The sequence below is a fragment of the Stegostoma tigrinum genome, chromosome 17, assembly GCF_030684315.1.
Source record: "Stegostoma tigrinum isolate sSteTig4 chromosome 17, sSteTig4.hap1, whole genome shotgun sequence".
NCBI lineage: Eukaryota > Metazoa > Chordata > Chondrichthyes > Orectolobiformes > Stegostomatidae > Stegostoma > Stegostoma tigrinum.
Window position 1 is genome coordinate 13,010,976 of NC_081370.1, and position 16,893 is coordinate 13,027,868.

Here is a 16,893-nt window from a genome sequence, read left to right on the forward strand (position 1 = left end):
CCAGGGAGCTGGCACCCATCTGTGAGATGGTGGAAGTGAGCAGAAAGTGTATTCGAAGGTTTGCTGCTATTTCAGTAATACATGTGTGGGGTGACTGTTAAACTGGGTTGGCAGAACATGAGAAATTGGCTGTTGTCAGCCTACACAAGGTGATGTGGTAACCAAAAGAGGTGCTAAGTGTCCTGCCAGAGTTCTAAATTCATCCAGTGAAATTCATAACCTTTCACAGTTTTAGAGATCTCTAGTTGTCAGACTCTGCTGTGGATGGAGAAGATACCAGCCTGTCGGTCTTTTCCTGATATGGGTATTCCTTGGATCACCATTCTAATTCTTCTCTGAACCCGCTCCTCAATATCCTTTCAGTGTCTTGATGTTTGAATGTCTCTTCTGTAAACATCTTCTCACTATTGAGTGTTTCCCAATTTGGCATCCAAGATAGAGACAAGGAAAGGGGGAAATGCTAGAAAACTGATCAATGGGATGATTATAGCTGAAGGGGGTGTGATAGGTCAGAGGAATCATCAAATGGGGGACAGTGTAAAATCACTGGATTTGTTGGGCAGCACAGTGGCTCAGTGGTTAGCACTGCAGCCTCACAGCACCAGGGACTCGGGTTCGATTCCAACCTCGGGCGACTGTCTGTGTGGAGTTTGCACATTCTCCCCATGTCTGCATGGGTTTTCTCCGGGTGTTCCAGTTTCTTCCCACAGTCCAAAGATGTGCAAGCTAAGGAAAGGGACCTTATTGTGAATAAGAACTTTGAGGAGCAGGGAAACAGGTTTGAACAGATCGAGATTGAGGAAGTTGATGTGCTGGAAATTTTGGCAAACATTAAGATTGATAAGTCCCCAGGGCCAGACCAGATTTATCCTAGGTTGCTCCGGGAAGCGAGAAAGGAGGTTGCTAAGCCGCTGGCGAAGATCTTTGCTTCCTCACTCTCCACGGGAGTTGTACCGGAAGATTGGAGGGAGGCAAATGTTGTTCCTCTTTTCAAGAAAGGGAATAGGGAAATCCCTGGAAATTACAGACCAGACTGTCTTACGTCTGTGTTCAGCACAGTCTTACGTCTGTGGTCAGCAAGGTTTTGGAAAGAATTCTGAAGGATAGGATTTATGACTATTTGGAAAAGCATAGCGTGATTAAAGGGGGTCAGCATGGCTTTGTGAGGGGCACAAATCTTATTGAGTTCTTTGAGGAGGTCACGAGACAGGTTGACGAGGGTCAAACAGTGGATGTGGTGTACATGGACTTCAGCAAGGCATTTGATAAGGTTCCCCATGGCAGGCTCATTCATAATGTCAGGAGGTATGGGATACAGGGTGATTTGGCTGTCTGGATTCAGAATTGGTTGGCTGACAGGAAGCAAAAAGTAGTTGTAGCTGGTAAATATTCTGCCTGGAGGTCAGTGCTGAGTGGTGTCCCACAGGGCTCTGTTCTTAGGCCTCTGCTCTTTGTAGTTTTTATAAATGACTTGGATCAGGAGGTTGAGGGGTGGATTAGTGTGTTTGCTGAAGACACAAAGGTTGGAGGTGCCGTTGATAGTATCGAGTGCTATTGTAGGCTTCAGCGAGACATTTACAGTATGCAGAGCCGGGCTGAGAAATGGCAGATGGAGTTCAACCTGGATAAATGCAAAGTGATGCATTTTGGAAGGTCGAACTTAAATGCTGAATATAGGATTAAAGGTAGGATTCTCGGCAGTGTGGAGGAACAGCGGGATCTTGGTGTTCAAGTGCATAGCTCCCTCAAAGTTGCCACCCAGGTGGATAACATTGTTAAGAAAGCATATGGTGTTTCGGCTTTCATTAACAGCGGGATCGAGTTTAAGAGCCACGAGGTTATGCTGCAGCTCTAAAAACCCTGGTGAGACCACACTTGGAATATTGTGTCCAGTTCTGGTCGCCCTATTATAGGAAAGATGTGGAGGCTTTGGAGAGGGTGCAAAGGAGGATTACCAGGATGCTGCCTGGACTGGAGGGCTTGTCTTACGAGGAGAGGTTGACTGAGCTTGGACTTTTCTCTCTGGAGAGAAAGAGGAAGCGAGGTGACCTGATCGAGGTGTACAAGGTAATGAGAGGCATGGATAGAGTCGATAGCCAGAGACTTTTCCCCATGGCAGGATTGACTGCCACAAGGGATCATAGTTTTAAGATGTTAGGAGGAAGGTATAGAGGAGATGTCAGAGAGTTGTAAGCACATGGAATACTTTGCCAGTGGTAGTCGTGGAAGCGGAGTCATTAGTGACATTTAAGCGACTGCTGGACATTCACATGGACAGCAGTGAATTGTGGGGAATCCAGGTTAGGTTATTTTATTTTTGGATTAGGATTAATCCACAGCACAACATCGTGGGCCGAAGGGCCTGTACTGTGCTGTACCTTTCTATGTTCTATGTTCTAGGTGGATCGGCCGTGCTAAATTGCCTGTAGTGTTCAGGGGTGTGTGGGTTAAAGGGGAATGGGTCTGGGTGGGATGCTTCAGGGGGCGGTGTAGACTTGTTGGGCCAAAGGGCTTGTTTTCACACTGTAGGGAATCTAATCTAATCTAATCCACATCCCCAGGCTAGGGGAACATGCGTTTGAATCCCACCATGGCTGATGATCATATTTGAATTCAATACCAATCTGACACTTATTTTAAACAAAGCTCATCTAATGACAACAATGTAACTACTGTCAACTATCTTCACAACCGATCTGGTTCACGAATAGATACTGCTGTTCTGACCTGCTCTGGCCTACATGTGACTCCAGGCCCACAGCAATGTGGTCGAGTCTGTAATACTCTATGGTAATTAAAGATGGGCAATAAATCACCCTGACCCAGACAGTGACATCCTCATCCCACGTAAGAATATTGTTTTTGAAATCAGCTCACATGAGTTGAGCTGAAGAACAGAAAAGGGGTGTTGGAGAGCCCACACTATGGGAGTGCTACACTGTCAGAGGATCAATACTGAAGGCGTGTTGCAGTGTTGAAGGGTCAGTACTGAGGGAGTGCCATACTGTTAGAGGGTCAGTACTGAGGGAGCGCTGCAGTTTCAGAGTATAATCTGGATTTACACTGGCTATCCCTCTTGATTTCTCGCTTATTGTTTTATAGGCCCTCAAGGTTGTGGAGAAAGCTGGAGAACTAGCTAAAGCTGTGGGCAACAAGGTACAAGATTGTGTGGATGCCAAGATTGGTCACTGTGAATATAGTCAATCGTAAATTCCTCTTTCAAAGGTACCATTCCCAGGAGGGAAACCTGCTGTGATGTAAGAGTACAGAGGCAATGGGCAAACGTTCATAACATATATCTTCTGATATTGAGTGTTGAATGATACAATGGAAGTTGTTGGGCTGCTGAGGAGCTAATAATGGAAATGATATATTTTAAGATCCTGTTCCAGAATGACTTTGTGATTTTTTTTTTAAAAAGTCACTGATCTGACCAACATCCCTCTTATAATGCAAATCTAAAGATGATTTTATGTTAGATGTTTCTTATAAACCTAACATTAATTTTCTATGTGTGTGTCTGCATGTGACTCAGTAGAAAAGTGTCATAATATGATCAAGCAGAGTTAGCATGGCACCACGAAGGGAAGTTATGCCTGAAAATCTTACTACACTTCTTTGAGGAGGAACAAGGAGGACAGATAAAGGGGAAGCAGTGGATATATTTGGAGTTTCAGAAGCTTGTTAATAAGGTAAAGGCTTAATAAGAGCTCATAAGTATTGTGGGTAATATGTATTTCCACGGTCAGAGAATTGGCTAATTGAAGACAGAGAGTTGGAATAAGTTTTTCACTTTCAGGTTGACAACCTGTAATAATGGTGTGCAACAGGAATCAGTACTGGGCCACAATTATTCAATATATATAATGACTTGGATGAGAAATGCAAATGTACGGTTGTCAAATTTGTGCATGACACAAAAACATAGGTGAGTAAGCAAATATTTGTGGCACAAAGTCTGCAGAGGGATATAGACAGATTAAATGAGTGGGAAAAACTCGTCAGATAATATAATATAGGAAAATGTGGGGTTATGCTTTTTGGCAAGAAGAATAGAGAAGATGAATATCATTTGAACTTAAGAAAGACTGTAGAAAGATACAGATCAGAGGAATTTGGGAATCTTCTTCCATGAATCACAATAATTCAGCAACAAAGTTTAATGGGTAATAGGGAGGACAAATAGAATGTTGGCCTTTATTTCAAAGGGAATTAAGTATAGCAATAGGGAGGTTTTGCTAAAACTATACAAAGCACTAATTAGATCACAGCTGGAATATTATGAACAATTTTGGGTTCCTTATGTAAAGAAAGATATACTGGCATTGGAGGCAGTCTAGAGAAGGTTCATAACAGCTGATACCAAGTATGGAGGGAACAAAAAATACTGAAAATCGTAGCAGGTCAGGCAGCATCCATGGAGAGAAAGCTAATGTTTCATTGATAGTTCCGATTAAGTGACACATTCCAATCACTTTTTCTGAACAATCAACATCCATTCTCCCCCAAGCACTCCAACCAAACCCCCCTCAACTATAGTGTAAATGCCGCCCCCCCAACACTCCATATTAGCTCGAATGAAGAGTTTATGTAGATTTGAAATGTTTGTTTGCTTTCTCTCCATGGATGCTGCCTGACCCACTGTGATCTCCAGCATTTTTGTTTTCAGCACAGATTCCATTATCTGCAGTAATTTGCTCCTACTAGGTATGGAAGGGCTGTCTTATTCTGTTTGAATAGTTTGGGCCTGTGCTTGCTAGAAAATAAGAGAATACGAGACAACCGTCTCGCAACAAAAAAAGTTCTTTGGCGACTTGACTGGATAAATGTGGAGAAGTTGTTTCCCATGTCAGACAGTCATAATCTCAGAGAGCATAATCTCAGAATAACATAGAATATAGAACATAGAACATTATGGCACAGTACAGGCCTTCAAGCCCTCAATGTTGCACCGACCTGTGAAACCAATCTGAAGCCCATCTAACCTACACTATTCCATTATCGTCTGTGTTTATCCAATGACCATTTAAATGCCCTTAAAATTGGTGAGTCGACTGCTGTTGCAGGCAGGGCATTCCACGCCCTTACTACTCTCTGAATAAAGAACCTACCTCTGAGATCTGTCCTATATCTGTCACCCCTCAGTTTAAAGCTATGTCCCCTCGTGCTAGCCATCACCATCCAAGGTAAAAGGTTCTCACTGTCCACCCTAATGGGTCACCTGTTTAAGACACAGATGAAGAAGAATTTCCTGAAGTAAAGGGTAGTGATTCTGGGAAATTCTTTATTGCAGGGGGCTGTTGAAGCTGGGTTGATACGTGTATCAAAGCCTGAGATTGATTGTCAATCAGTAAGGGAATCAAAGGTTACGTGAGAAAAGGTAGGAAGGTGGAGTTGAGGATTATCAAATCAGCCATTATCTCATTGAATGGCAGAGCAGATTCAATGGGCTGAAGGCCTACTTCTGCGATCTTCCCTTTTGATAAAAGCCTTTCATATCTCTGATCTTCCCTCTGTACTACTACTGCACTCACAGCAGTGCCTACCTCCAGTCTCTTAGTTATAGTTAAAGCTACAGTCTGATTCATAGCTTTTTCTTACATTGTTATGAACTCCAACAAGTCCCATTGGTTTCCCTCTCATCATCCAGCATTCTAAATGAACATGTTCCAATTCATTAGAATAGAAACGCCAGAGTACTTTCTCTTTACCTGACGAAGGGGCAGTGCTGAGAAAACTTGTGATTTCAAATAAACCTGTTAGAGTATAACCCGGTGTCGTGTAATATTTGACCTTGATCTAAGGAGGAGAAGACCTTGGGGCATTCGCAGCTATCCATTCCTTAGCCTTGCTTCTTGCTTTCCTTCCACTCTCCCATTTTCTATCCAGTTCAAATTTATTAAATCTGAGAAGGAAAGAATTCTTTTTATGGATTAATTCATAATCATCAACCATTATTGCCTTACAGTTGCAACCTTTTGGTCCTTATAACGGAAGGTAGCGAGATTTTAAATCACTCTAAGATAACCTCTCTAGATCTTCATGTGTGTTTTTAACCTCTCATTCTCACATGCCAAATAGTTTGTTTGACTCTTCAGAATTCAATATAGGTTTGCCCTAGCTGCTTCCTTAAATTCTTCAATTAACCTTTGCTTATGTATGTCTTGGGCACTAACTCGTCTGCAGCCAATAAAGTTTTCTTCACTGCATCATAATCCAGAGAAACCTCTAATTCACAGTGAAGCACAAACTTCATGTGCTTGAACTGCCAACTTGCAATGCATAAGCAATGTTCAGTCCTCTTTTGGCCAGTTCATTTGCCTCATTACTTTCTCATGTGATTTGAAGAATGCCTCCACGTCATTTTCCTTGAACATCAGCAGGGCTTGTAATACCTTTAACATTTTTTTAGTGGGCATCAAATTATTGGCTCAGATTCTCTCCACCAGGGCTTGCATCAATCCCATCTGACATCTCCTGTTTTAACTGCATCGTTTAGAGCTCATATTCATGTTCATTTACTTTATCTTCTCTTTCCACTTCCAATTCCTAAATTTCTCATTTCCATGTACTGATTTTCTTAATTCCATCTCCCTGTCCTTATCGTGGCTGTTTATTAACCATTTTCTTCCAGCTTTAGTTTCTTCATTTTCTCCCCTTACTCAAGCTGCTTTAACCATAAATGATTATGACCTGCCTCCAATATTTAATTACCTATCTTTGTTTCATTTTTAATTTTATATTCAGCATGTCCATAATGAGTCTTACTAATTTTAGTAGATGGATCATAGAAGGCAATCTGTCTGGATGCAATACAGCTTGGTATGGCAACTGCTATGCCCAAGACTGCAAGAAATTACAGAGGGTGGTGAACACAGCCTAGTCCATCACAGAAACCAGCCTTCCTTTCATTCACTGTATCCACACTTCCTGTTGTTTCGAAAGATACAAAGGTTTGAAAACACGTACCAACAGATTTAAGAACAGCTTCCTCCCCACTGCTATCAGACTTGTGAATGGACCTCTCCGATATTAGAGCTGATCTTTCTCTGCACCTACTCAGTAGCTGTAACACTATATTCTACGTTCTGTTCTACTACCCTGATGTACTTATGTAAAGTATGGTTTGTCTGGTTAGCACACAAAATTTTCACTGTATCTCAGGATATTTGATGATAATATATCAGATCAAATCAAACCTCTAAATGCAAGTGCCAAGATAGTACTTAAATTATTTCTATGTTCTTGGCTCTGTTAGGGAATGCTCTGTCCAGTTTGCCAACCAAGTCAACCAACCTTGATCTTGAGATTTACTTTTAGAATGCTCTAAGAGGGACAACTCTGCCACCTGTAGGAAATCCTTTGTCATTTTTAATGCCAAATCTTAAATATAGCACAAAACTTGATGTTTACTAAGACCACACTCAAATGCTCATTGCCTCTGTTTGCAATCCTATCCCAAACGAGCATCCAAATTCTGTTAAACCTCACAGGAGTAGTGTTCTGAAAATCAAGGCTCATATTCCTGGAGTAATCATAAAAGTTACAGATTTTAACATAAGTACACAAAATTCCCCAATTTACCTGACTTTCAAAGCCAGCATGACAGAAAATATAGACCAAGCTTCTGTATAGAACAAGAATGACTATGTATTATAAATAATTAGGCTGTAGCTAGAGGTAAACAATCACTAAATAATGCCACTAATTAAAGCTCTAATCTGCAGATAAACTCCTCCTTTCTCTCTGTCACATGCACGAATGCACAAGCGCGTGCGCGCTCGCGTATACACACATACACGCTCGCATATACACACAGAAAAATTTGTTATAGGCAGGGGAAAACTGTAAGGCAGTTCATTGTCCCTGTTCACGTATTCGTTCAGTCATCCTTCCGATTTTTATGCTGATTGGAACATTGCTTTTCTGACTTCTTTCTCCAGATGCTTTCACTGGTTTGTAAGGGGCACAGGGTGGCTGGCTCTTAATATAAGGTCTCTGACTTAACAATTAAAGGTCACAGCAACTGCTGAAGAGCAGATAAACTTGTTTTCTTCAGATTTAAGGTGGGCTTTAACTAGAGAGAACAGAGCAACAGTTTCCTGTATTGGTGGAGATCAAAACACTTCTTGGGATCTTTTTCCCAACCCCAAGATGTTCAGTTACTTGAGGACTAGTCATATGGCTGTTGACAGGCAAAAGGCTCTTGTCATCGGCCTGCGAACTACTGACTAGTTATTAATCAATTTCTTATTGCCGCAAAGTTGCATCTGTACACAGAAATCCTTGGCTCCAATTTGACTGCAATGACTTCAATTACTGCCTGCCCACAGAGTCACAGAATTTTTGTCATGCAACATTGTAATGGCACGGAAGGATGGCCATTCAGCTCATTTTTCCTGCATCGTGCCAATCTCCTGTCATTTCCCCATATCCCAACACACCATATCTATCCAAATAATCATCCAACACCCTCTTGAATACTTTGTTTGAACCTGCCTCCACCACATTTACCATACTTTAACTATTCAATGAGTGAAAACATCTTTTCTCACACCACCCTTGCTTCTTTTGCACATCACTTGTTGAATCTATGCTTGTTTAATTAACAGAGGAACAACCAATCCCTTTCTACTCTATCCAACCCACTAATGGTTTTGAAAATCTCTATCAAATCTCTTCTCAGCTGTCTTCTGTCCAAGGAGAATAATCCCAGCTTCTTCAATCTATGTTCACAACTAAAGTTTCTCATAACTGGAGCCATTTTTGTAAACTACTTCTGCACCCTCCAATGCAAAGATTCACAGCTTTCCAATAATGTAGCACCCACACTGTAAACAATTTTCCATCTGAAGACTGACAAGTTAAACATTATTTCCTTCCTCTTGTACTCAATGTCTCCGTTAATAAAGCTGAGAACACTGAATGCTTTATTAACTGCATTCTCCACTTATCCTGCCACCTTCAACAATCTGTGCACATAAGCACCCAGTTCCTTCTGGTCTGACACCCCCTTTACAATTGTACCTATTATTTTGTATACCCCTTCAGTGTTCTTCCTACAAATGTGCATCACCTTCTCTTCATTGAACTTCATTGGCCTCACTCTACCACTTGCCGGTACCCTTTTAGAGTTCCACACTGTCCTCCTCATAGTTTACAATTCTTTCAAATTTTGTGTCATCTACAAACTTGGAAATTGTCCCCTGCACAGCGAGATCCAGATCATTGTGATATGTCAGGAAGTGTAAGGTCCCAACACTGATCCCTGGGGAACTCCACTACAAACTTTCCTCTGGCCTGAAAATTAGCCATTGACCATTCTTTTGTGTCATTCATCCAATTTTGTATCCATGTTGCTACTACCCTTTTTATTCCATGATCTATAACTTTCCTCAAGATTCCACTGTGTGACACCTTCTAGAAATCCATGTGTATCACCTCAGCAGCTTTACACTCAGCATCCCTTTCTGTTGTCTCTTCAAAAAACTCCAGCAAGATGATTAAATGTGACTTGTCCTTTAGAAATCCATGCTGACTCTTCCTAATAAACCCATCTTTTTCTTTGTAATTACTCATTTTTTATCAAGAATGGATATCTCCAGAAGCTTTCCCATCACTAAAATTAAACTGACTGGTCTGTAATTGCTGGGTTTATCCTTACAAACTTTCTTGAATCGATCCCTGATAACAAGGTGTAGGGCTGGATGAATACAGCAGGCCAAGCAGCATCTTAGGAACACAAAAGCTGACGTTTCGGGCCTCGACCCTTCATCAGAAATGGAGGAGGGGAAGAGGATTCTGAAATAAATAGGGAGAGAGGGGGAGGTGGATAGAAGATGGATAGAGGAGAAGATGGGTGGAGAGGAGACAGACAAGTCAAAGAGGTGGGGATGGAACCAGAAAAGTTGAGTGTAGGTGGGGAGTTAGGGAGGAGATAGGTCAGTCCAGGGGGGACAGACAGGTCAATGGGGTGGGATGAGGTTAGTAGGTCGGAAATGGGGATGGGGCTTGAGGTGGGAGGAGGGGATAGGTGAGAGGACGAACAGGTTAGGGCATGGGGACAAGCTGGGCTGGTTTTGGGATGTGGTAGAGGGAGGGGAGATTTTGAAGTTTGTGAAATCCACATTGATACTATTGGGCTGCAGTGTTCCCAAGTGGAATATGAGTTGCTGTTCCTACAACCTTTGGGTTGTATCATTGTGGCACTGCTGGAGTCCCAGGATGGACATGCCGTCTGAGGAATGGGAGGGGGAGTTGAAATGGTTCGCAACTGGGACCGTGCAGTTGTTTATTGCGAACCGAGTGTAGGTGCTCTGCAAAGCAGTCCCCAATGTAGAGGAGGCCTCAATGGGTCCAGCGGGTATAGTATACCACATTGGCAGGTGAACATCTGCTTGATTTGGAAAGTCTTCTTGGGGCCTGGAATGGGGGTGAAGTAGAAGATGTGGGGGCAGCTGCAGCACTCCCTGCAGTTGCAGGGAAAAGTACCAGGTGTGGTGGGGCTGGAGGGGAGTGTGGAGCAGACAAGGGAGTCACGGAGAGAGTGGTTCCTCCAGAAAGGCTGGAGGGGAGTGTGGAATGGACAAGTGTGAGTGAATGGTCCCAGGCCCCAAGAAGACGTTCCACATCAAGTAGTTGTTCACCTGCACATTTGCTAATGTGGTATACTGCATCCGCTGTAGCCATTGTGGCCTCCTCTACATCGGGGAAACCAAGCGGAGGCTTGGGGACCACTTTGCAGAACACCTACACTCAGTTCCCAATAAACAACTACACCTCCCAGTCACGAACTATTTCAATTCCGCCTTCCATTGCTCAGATAACATATCCATCTGGGCCCTCCTGCAGTGCCACAACGATTCCAACCGAAGATTGCAGGTTCAGCAACTCATATTCCACTTGGGGTCCCTGCAGCCTAATGGTATCCATGTGGACTTCACAAGCATCAAAATCGCCCTCTTCACCTGTCCGTCCTCCCGGACTGACCTATCTCCTCCCTACCTCCCCAGCTACACTCATCTTTACTGGCTCCATCCCTGCCTCTTTAACTTGTTTGTCTCCTCTCCCCTCTATCCATTTTCGATCCGCTTCCCCCTCTCTCCCTATTTATTTCAGAACCCTCTTCCCCTCCCCCATTTCTGATGAAGGTTCGAGGCCCGAAATATCAGCTTTTGTACTTCTAAGATGCTGCTTGGCCTGCTGTGTTCATCCAGCTCTACACCTTGTTATCTTGGATTCTCTAGCATCTGAAGTTCCTATTAGCTTTGTATCGGTCCCTAATGTTTCCAATTCTGTCGTCTTCTGGCATTTCTCTGAGTTCAGGGAAGACTGAAAATCTGTGATCAGTGCCCTCACAATTTCTACCCTCCCTTCCTTCAAAATCTGAGAGTGCATCGTGTTCGAACAGCTCTTTCCACAGGGCTTGCATATGTATCAGGTGACTTGCATTTTAAAACATGCAGCTGTCCTTTAAAACATCATTTTAAACAGTTTGTTCCATTCAGTCCACAATTTTAAAAAACACGAAAAAAAAGACATGGTCTTTACAGTATGCACCTCGGGCAGACTTCAGGAGTCATGTTAAGATAAAATGGAATAATGATCTACATATCTATGGTCGCTTCCACTATAATAATCATCATCATCGTATTAAACAGATCTAAGATTATGATCCCTCTTCAAAAACAGCTAATCCTTTAATAGATTTTGAAGCTCGTGAAATCTACATTGTGAAATTCACAGGCTTCAAAATCTCTCGTCCCTGCTATGGCTTCACGAAACCAGCCCAGCTCATCCCCACCTCCCTAACCTGTTCTTCCTCTCACCTATCCCCTCCTCCCACCTCAAGACCCACCCCTATTTCCTACCTACTAACTGCATCCCACCACCTTGACCTGTCCGTCCCCCCAGACTGACTTATCTCCTCCCTAACTCCCCACTTACACTCACCTTTACTGGTTCCATCCCCACCTCTTTGACCTGTCTGTCTCCACTCCACCTATCTTCTCCTCTATCCATCTTCTATCCACCTCCCCCTCTCTCCCTATTTATTTCAGAACCCTCATCCCCTCCCCCACTTCTGATGAAGGGTCTAGTCCCAAAACATCAGCTTTTGTGTTCCTAAGATGCTGCTTGACTGCTGTTTTCATCCAGCTCTACACCTTGTTAGCTTGGATTCTCCAGTATCTGCAGATCCTACTCTCTCTGATACAATAAGGTCCCTCTGATCCTTAGTGCTTACCAAGGTCCTACCATTCATCATTTGTTCCCTTACCTTGTTTGTCCTGCTCAAACACATCACCCCACATTTATCTGGATTGAATCCCATTTGCATTGTGCAGCCCATCCGACCAGTCCATTCATATCATTCTGTAATCTAAGGCTGTCCTGCTCACTATTTAGCACCCCACCAATCTTTCTATCATTGGAAACTTACCAATCAACCCTCTTACACTCAAGTGTCTCCGCCTGCTCCTGCCTCACCAGACTCATCACCACCCATCTGGAATCCATCATCTCCCAAACCATCCACAACTTCATCACCACAGGTGAACTCCCACCCACAGCCTCCAACCTCATTGTTCCCCAACCCTGCACCGCCCCCTTCTATCTCCTTCCCAAAATCCACAAACCTGCCTGCCCTCGTCGACCCATTGTCTCCGCTTGCTCCTGCCCCACTGAACTCATCTCCACCTATCTGGTTAATAAAATGTGAGGCTGGATGAACACAGCAGGCCAAGCAGCATCTCAGGAGCACAAAAGCTGACGTTTCGGGCCTAATAAAATGTGAGGCTGGATGAACACAGCAGGCCAAGCAGCATCTCAGGAGCACAAAAGCTGACGTTTCGGGCCTGGACCCTCCAGGCCCGAAACGTCAGCTTTTGTGCTCCTGAGATGCTGCTTGGCCTGCTGTGTTCATCCAGCCTCACATTTTATTATCTTGGAATTCTCCAGCGTCTGCAGTTCCCATTATCTCTCTCTCTCCACCTATCTGGTCTCCATTTTCTCCTCCTTCGTCCAGGAACTCCCTACCTACATCCATGACACCACCCACACCCTCCTCCTCCTCCAGAATTTACAATTCTCCAGTCCCCTACATCTCATTTTCACCATGGACGTCCAGTCCCTGTATACCTGCATTCCCCATGCAGATGGCCTAAAGGCCTCCGCTTCTTGCTGTCCCACAGGCCCAGCCAGTCCCCCTCCAACGACATGCTCATCTGCCTAGCTGAACCTGTCTTCACCCTCAACAACTTCTCTTTTGATTTCTCCCACTTCTGACAGACAAAGGGTGTGGCCATGGGTACCCACATGGGCCCAAGCTATCCCTGCCTCTTTGTAGGTTAATTGGAACAATCCCTCTTCCATAGCTGCACTGGCCCTAAAACCCACCTCTTCCTCCATTACATTGATGACTGTGTCGGCACCACCTCGTGCGCCCACGAGGAGCTCAAACAGTTCATCCACTTCACCAAAACGTTCCACCCCAACCTCAAGTTCACTGGACCATCTCCAACACATCCCTCACCTTCCTGGACCTCTCTGTCTCCATCCCAGGCAACCACCTAGAAACCGATATCCATTTCAAGCCCACCAACTCCCACAGCTACCTAGAATACACCTCCTCCCACCCACCTTCCTGCAAAAGTTCCATCCCCTATTCCCAATCCCTTCACCCCCACTGCATCTGCTCCCAGGATGAGGCATTCCACTTCAGTACATCTCAGATGTCCTTGTTTTTCGAGGTTTTCAACTCATCCCTCACACCCCGTCCCCGCAATAACCGCCAAAAGAGAATCCCCCTCATCCTCACATACCACCCCACAACCTCTGGATCCAACGCATCATCCTCTGACACTTCCTCCATCTACAATCCGACCCTACCGCCAAAGACATTTTTCCATCCCCACCCTGTCTGCTTTCTGGAGGGACCACTCTCTCTGTGACTCTCTTGTCTGCTCCTCACTCCCCTCCAACCCCACCACACCCGACATTTCCCTAGCAACCGCAGGAGGTGCTACACTTGCTCCCATACCTCCTCCCTTACTCCGATCCCAGGCCCCAAGAAGAATTTCCACCTCAAACAGAGGTTCACCTGCACATCTGCCAGTGTGGTAAACTGCATCCGCTGTACCCGTTGTGGCCTCTTCTACACTGGGGAAACGAAGCGGACCCTTTGGGATTGCTTTGCAGAACACCTATGCTCGGTTCGCAATAAACAACTGCACCTTCCAGTCGCAAACCATTTCAACTCCCCCTCCCATTCCTTCGACAACATGTCCATCCTGCAGTGTCACAACGATGCCACCCAAAGATTGCACGAACAGCAACTCCTATTCCGCTTGGGAACCCTGCAGCCCAATGGTATCAATATGGATTTCACCAACTTCAAAATATCCCCTCCCCCTCCTGCATCCCAAAACCAGCCCAGCTTGTCCCCGCCTCCTTAACCTGTTCTTCCTCTCACCTATCCCCTCCTCCCACCTCAAGCCGCACCACCATCTCCTACCTACTAACCTCATCCCACCCCCTTGACCTGTCCGTCCTCCCCGGACTGACCTATCCCCTCCCTACCTCTCCACCTATACTCACCTCTACAGGCTCCATCCCCACCTCTTTAACTTGTCTGTCTCCTCTCCACCTATCTTATCGTCTATCCATCTTCGATCCACCTCCCCCTCTCTCCCTATTTATTTCAGAACCCTCTCCTCCTCTCCCTTTCCTGATGAAGGGTCTAAGCCTGAAACGTCAGCTTTTGTGCTCCTAAGATGCTGCTTGGCCTGTTGTGTTCATCCAGCTCCACACTTTGTTATCTCGGATTCTACAGCATCTGCAGTTCCCATTATCTCTGATACACTCAAGTGTAGATCATTTATGTAAGCCACAAAATACAAGGACTCCAACTCTGATCCCTGCAGGACCTCACTGACTTCCAGTTGAAAGACATCCCTCAACCATCAGCCTCTGCTTCCTGCCACTCAGTCAGTTGTGGATCTAATTTGCCAAATTTCCTCTGATCCCATAGACTCTTACTTTTGCGCTCAGTGTCCCACACAGGACCTTATCAAAAGCCCTGCTGAAATATAAGTAGACGGCATCAAGAGCATTGTCCTTATCCACATACCTGGTCGCTACTTCGAAAAATTCAATCACGTTAGTCGGTCATGATCTCCCATACAAAAGCCATGCTGACTGTCCTTGATTAATCCCTGCCTCTTCAAATGCAGGTTCATTTTGTCCCTCAGATTTGGTTCCAATAGTTATCCTGCCATCAAGGTTAGTTTCTTGGTTTACCCCTTATTCCCTCCTTGAATAACAGCCACATTGGCTGGCCTCAGGCCTCTCTCCTCGAGCCAGAAAGGAATTGAAAATTTTTGCAAGTGGCCCTCAATTTCTCCATTGCCACGCCCAACTACCCAGGATACATTTCATCCCTCTCTGGAAATTTATTTTTAAGCCTGCCAGATCCCTCAGAACCTCCTCTCTGTTGATGTTAATTTCTTTAGTTCTATCACAGACCTTCTTCCTGAATTCTATGCCCATATCGATCTTCTCACTAGTGAGCACCAAAAGTATTCATTTAGAATCTTCTGGCTCCATGCACAAATTACCGCTGTGGTATTTAATGGATCCTATAGTTTCCCTCATTCTCCTTTTGCCCTTACTGTACCTGTAAACAACTTTGGATTTTCCTTTATGTTACCTATTAGTATCCTTTCATACACCATTTTCATTCTCATAATCACCCCTTTAAGTACCCTGTTGCCAATTCTATACTCCTTCAGAGTTTCTGCTGTTTTAAGCCCTCAATATCTGCCACAAGCCTCTCATCTTCTCTTAATTCAATGCTGTATATTCCATGATGACTTGGGTCCACAAAAATTGTCATATCCTTATTCTTTATTGGAACATGGTGATCCTGTACTCTCCATATTTCCTTCTGAAATTCATTGCCCCGTTTTGAGACAGATTTATCTGGAAATATCTGCGACCAGTCCATTCTGGCCAAAACATATCTGATCTTATTAAAATCAACCTTCCCCCACTTGCAAATTTTGATTTCAGACTCATCCTTCTCCTTTTCCAAACAATCTTGCATCTAGTGGGGTTCTGATAGCTGAGTGCAAAATGCTCGCCCACTGATTCTTCAACCACTTTGCCAGATCTGTTGAGTTAAAATTTTGCCCAAGACTACTGCATCACCTTGAAGATCTTCCACATACAGGCTGAAGAAAGCTGTCCTGGATACATTTTAAAAAATTCACTGACTCAAATTCAGAATGAGCGTCCCAATTAACATTGGACAAATTGAAAGCAGAAGGATGTTTAATCTGTTGTGCCACGTGAAGACTTCCAAAGTCAATAATTTTGCCTTCAGTTTAGTTGAGAGAGACTTAGTTCAGAATCAAGTTAACAGTTCAATTCAGAAAGCATAAAACCAGGAATAAAAGAAGCTTCAGTTTCTCTCTGAGCCGCGGTTCAAGGATATTCGGGGAAGCCAGCAGAAGGGTATAATTGAAGAATGTGGAGGCAGTGGATGGAATTCTGCAGTTATTAGAATAGAGTAAAGGACTTTGACAGGAAGCATTGAATTGTCCCTAGAGCCTATGGGAAAGAAACCGGAAGGAATCATTTAAGTAGAAACTTGGCGTTGAGATAGGAGCATAATTTCTCTGGGCTTGAGGTTCTGTAATGGATAGTGTTGGAAAACAGGTTGAAACTTTACATAGGCATTTGTGTTCAGATCTTTTACGTTTAGAGAGAGAGAAAGGGAGAGAGCGCTTGTTTTGCTTATATTATTTTCTTTTGTGTAGGGAACTCATGTTTTCTTTTCTGTTGTTAAGGAACTTCAGCTTCAAATTCAGTAATTAACGGGTGGCACAGTGGCTC

At 44.1% G+C, this 16,893-nt stretch overlaps 1 protein-coding gene across 2 annotated transcripts in view; it reads left to right on the forward strand.

The window, feature by feature from the left end:
- rapsn (receptor-associated protein of the synapse, 43kD) overlaps window positions 1-16,893 on the forward strand; it is a 58,364-nt gene that overhangs the window by 31,797 nt on the left and 9,674 nt on the right. For both annotated transcript variants that reach the window (XM_048545843.2, XM_059651855.1), the window contains one exon: window positions 3,103-3,156. In XM_048545843.2, coding sequence (XP_048401800.1) covers window positions 3,103-3,156 — 54 coding nt within the window. The remainder of the gene's footprint in view (window positions 1-3,102; window positions 3,157-16,893) is intronic.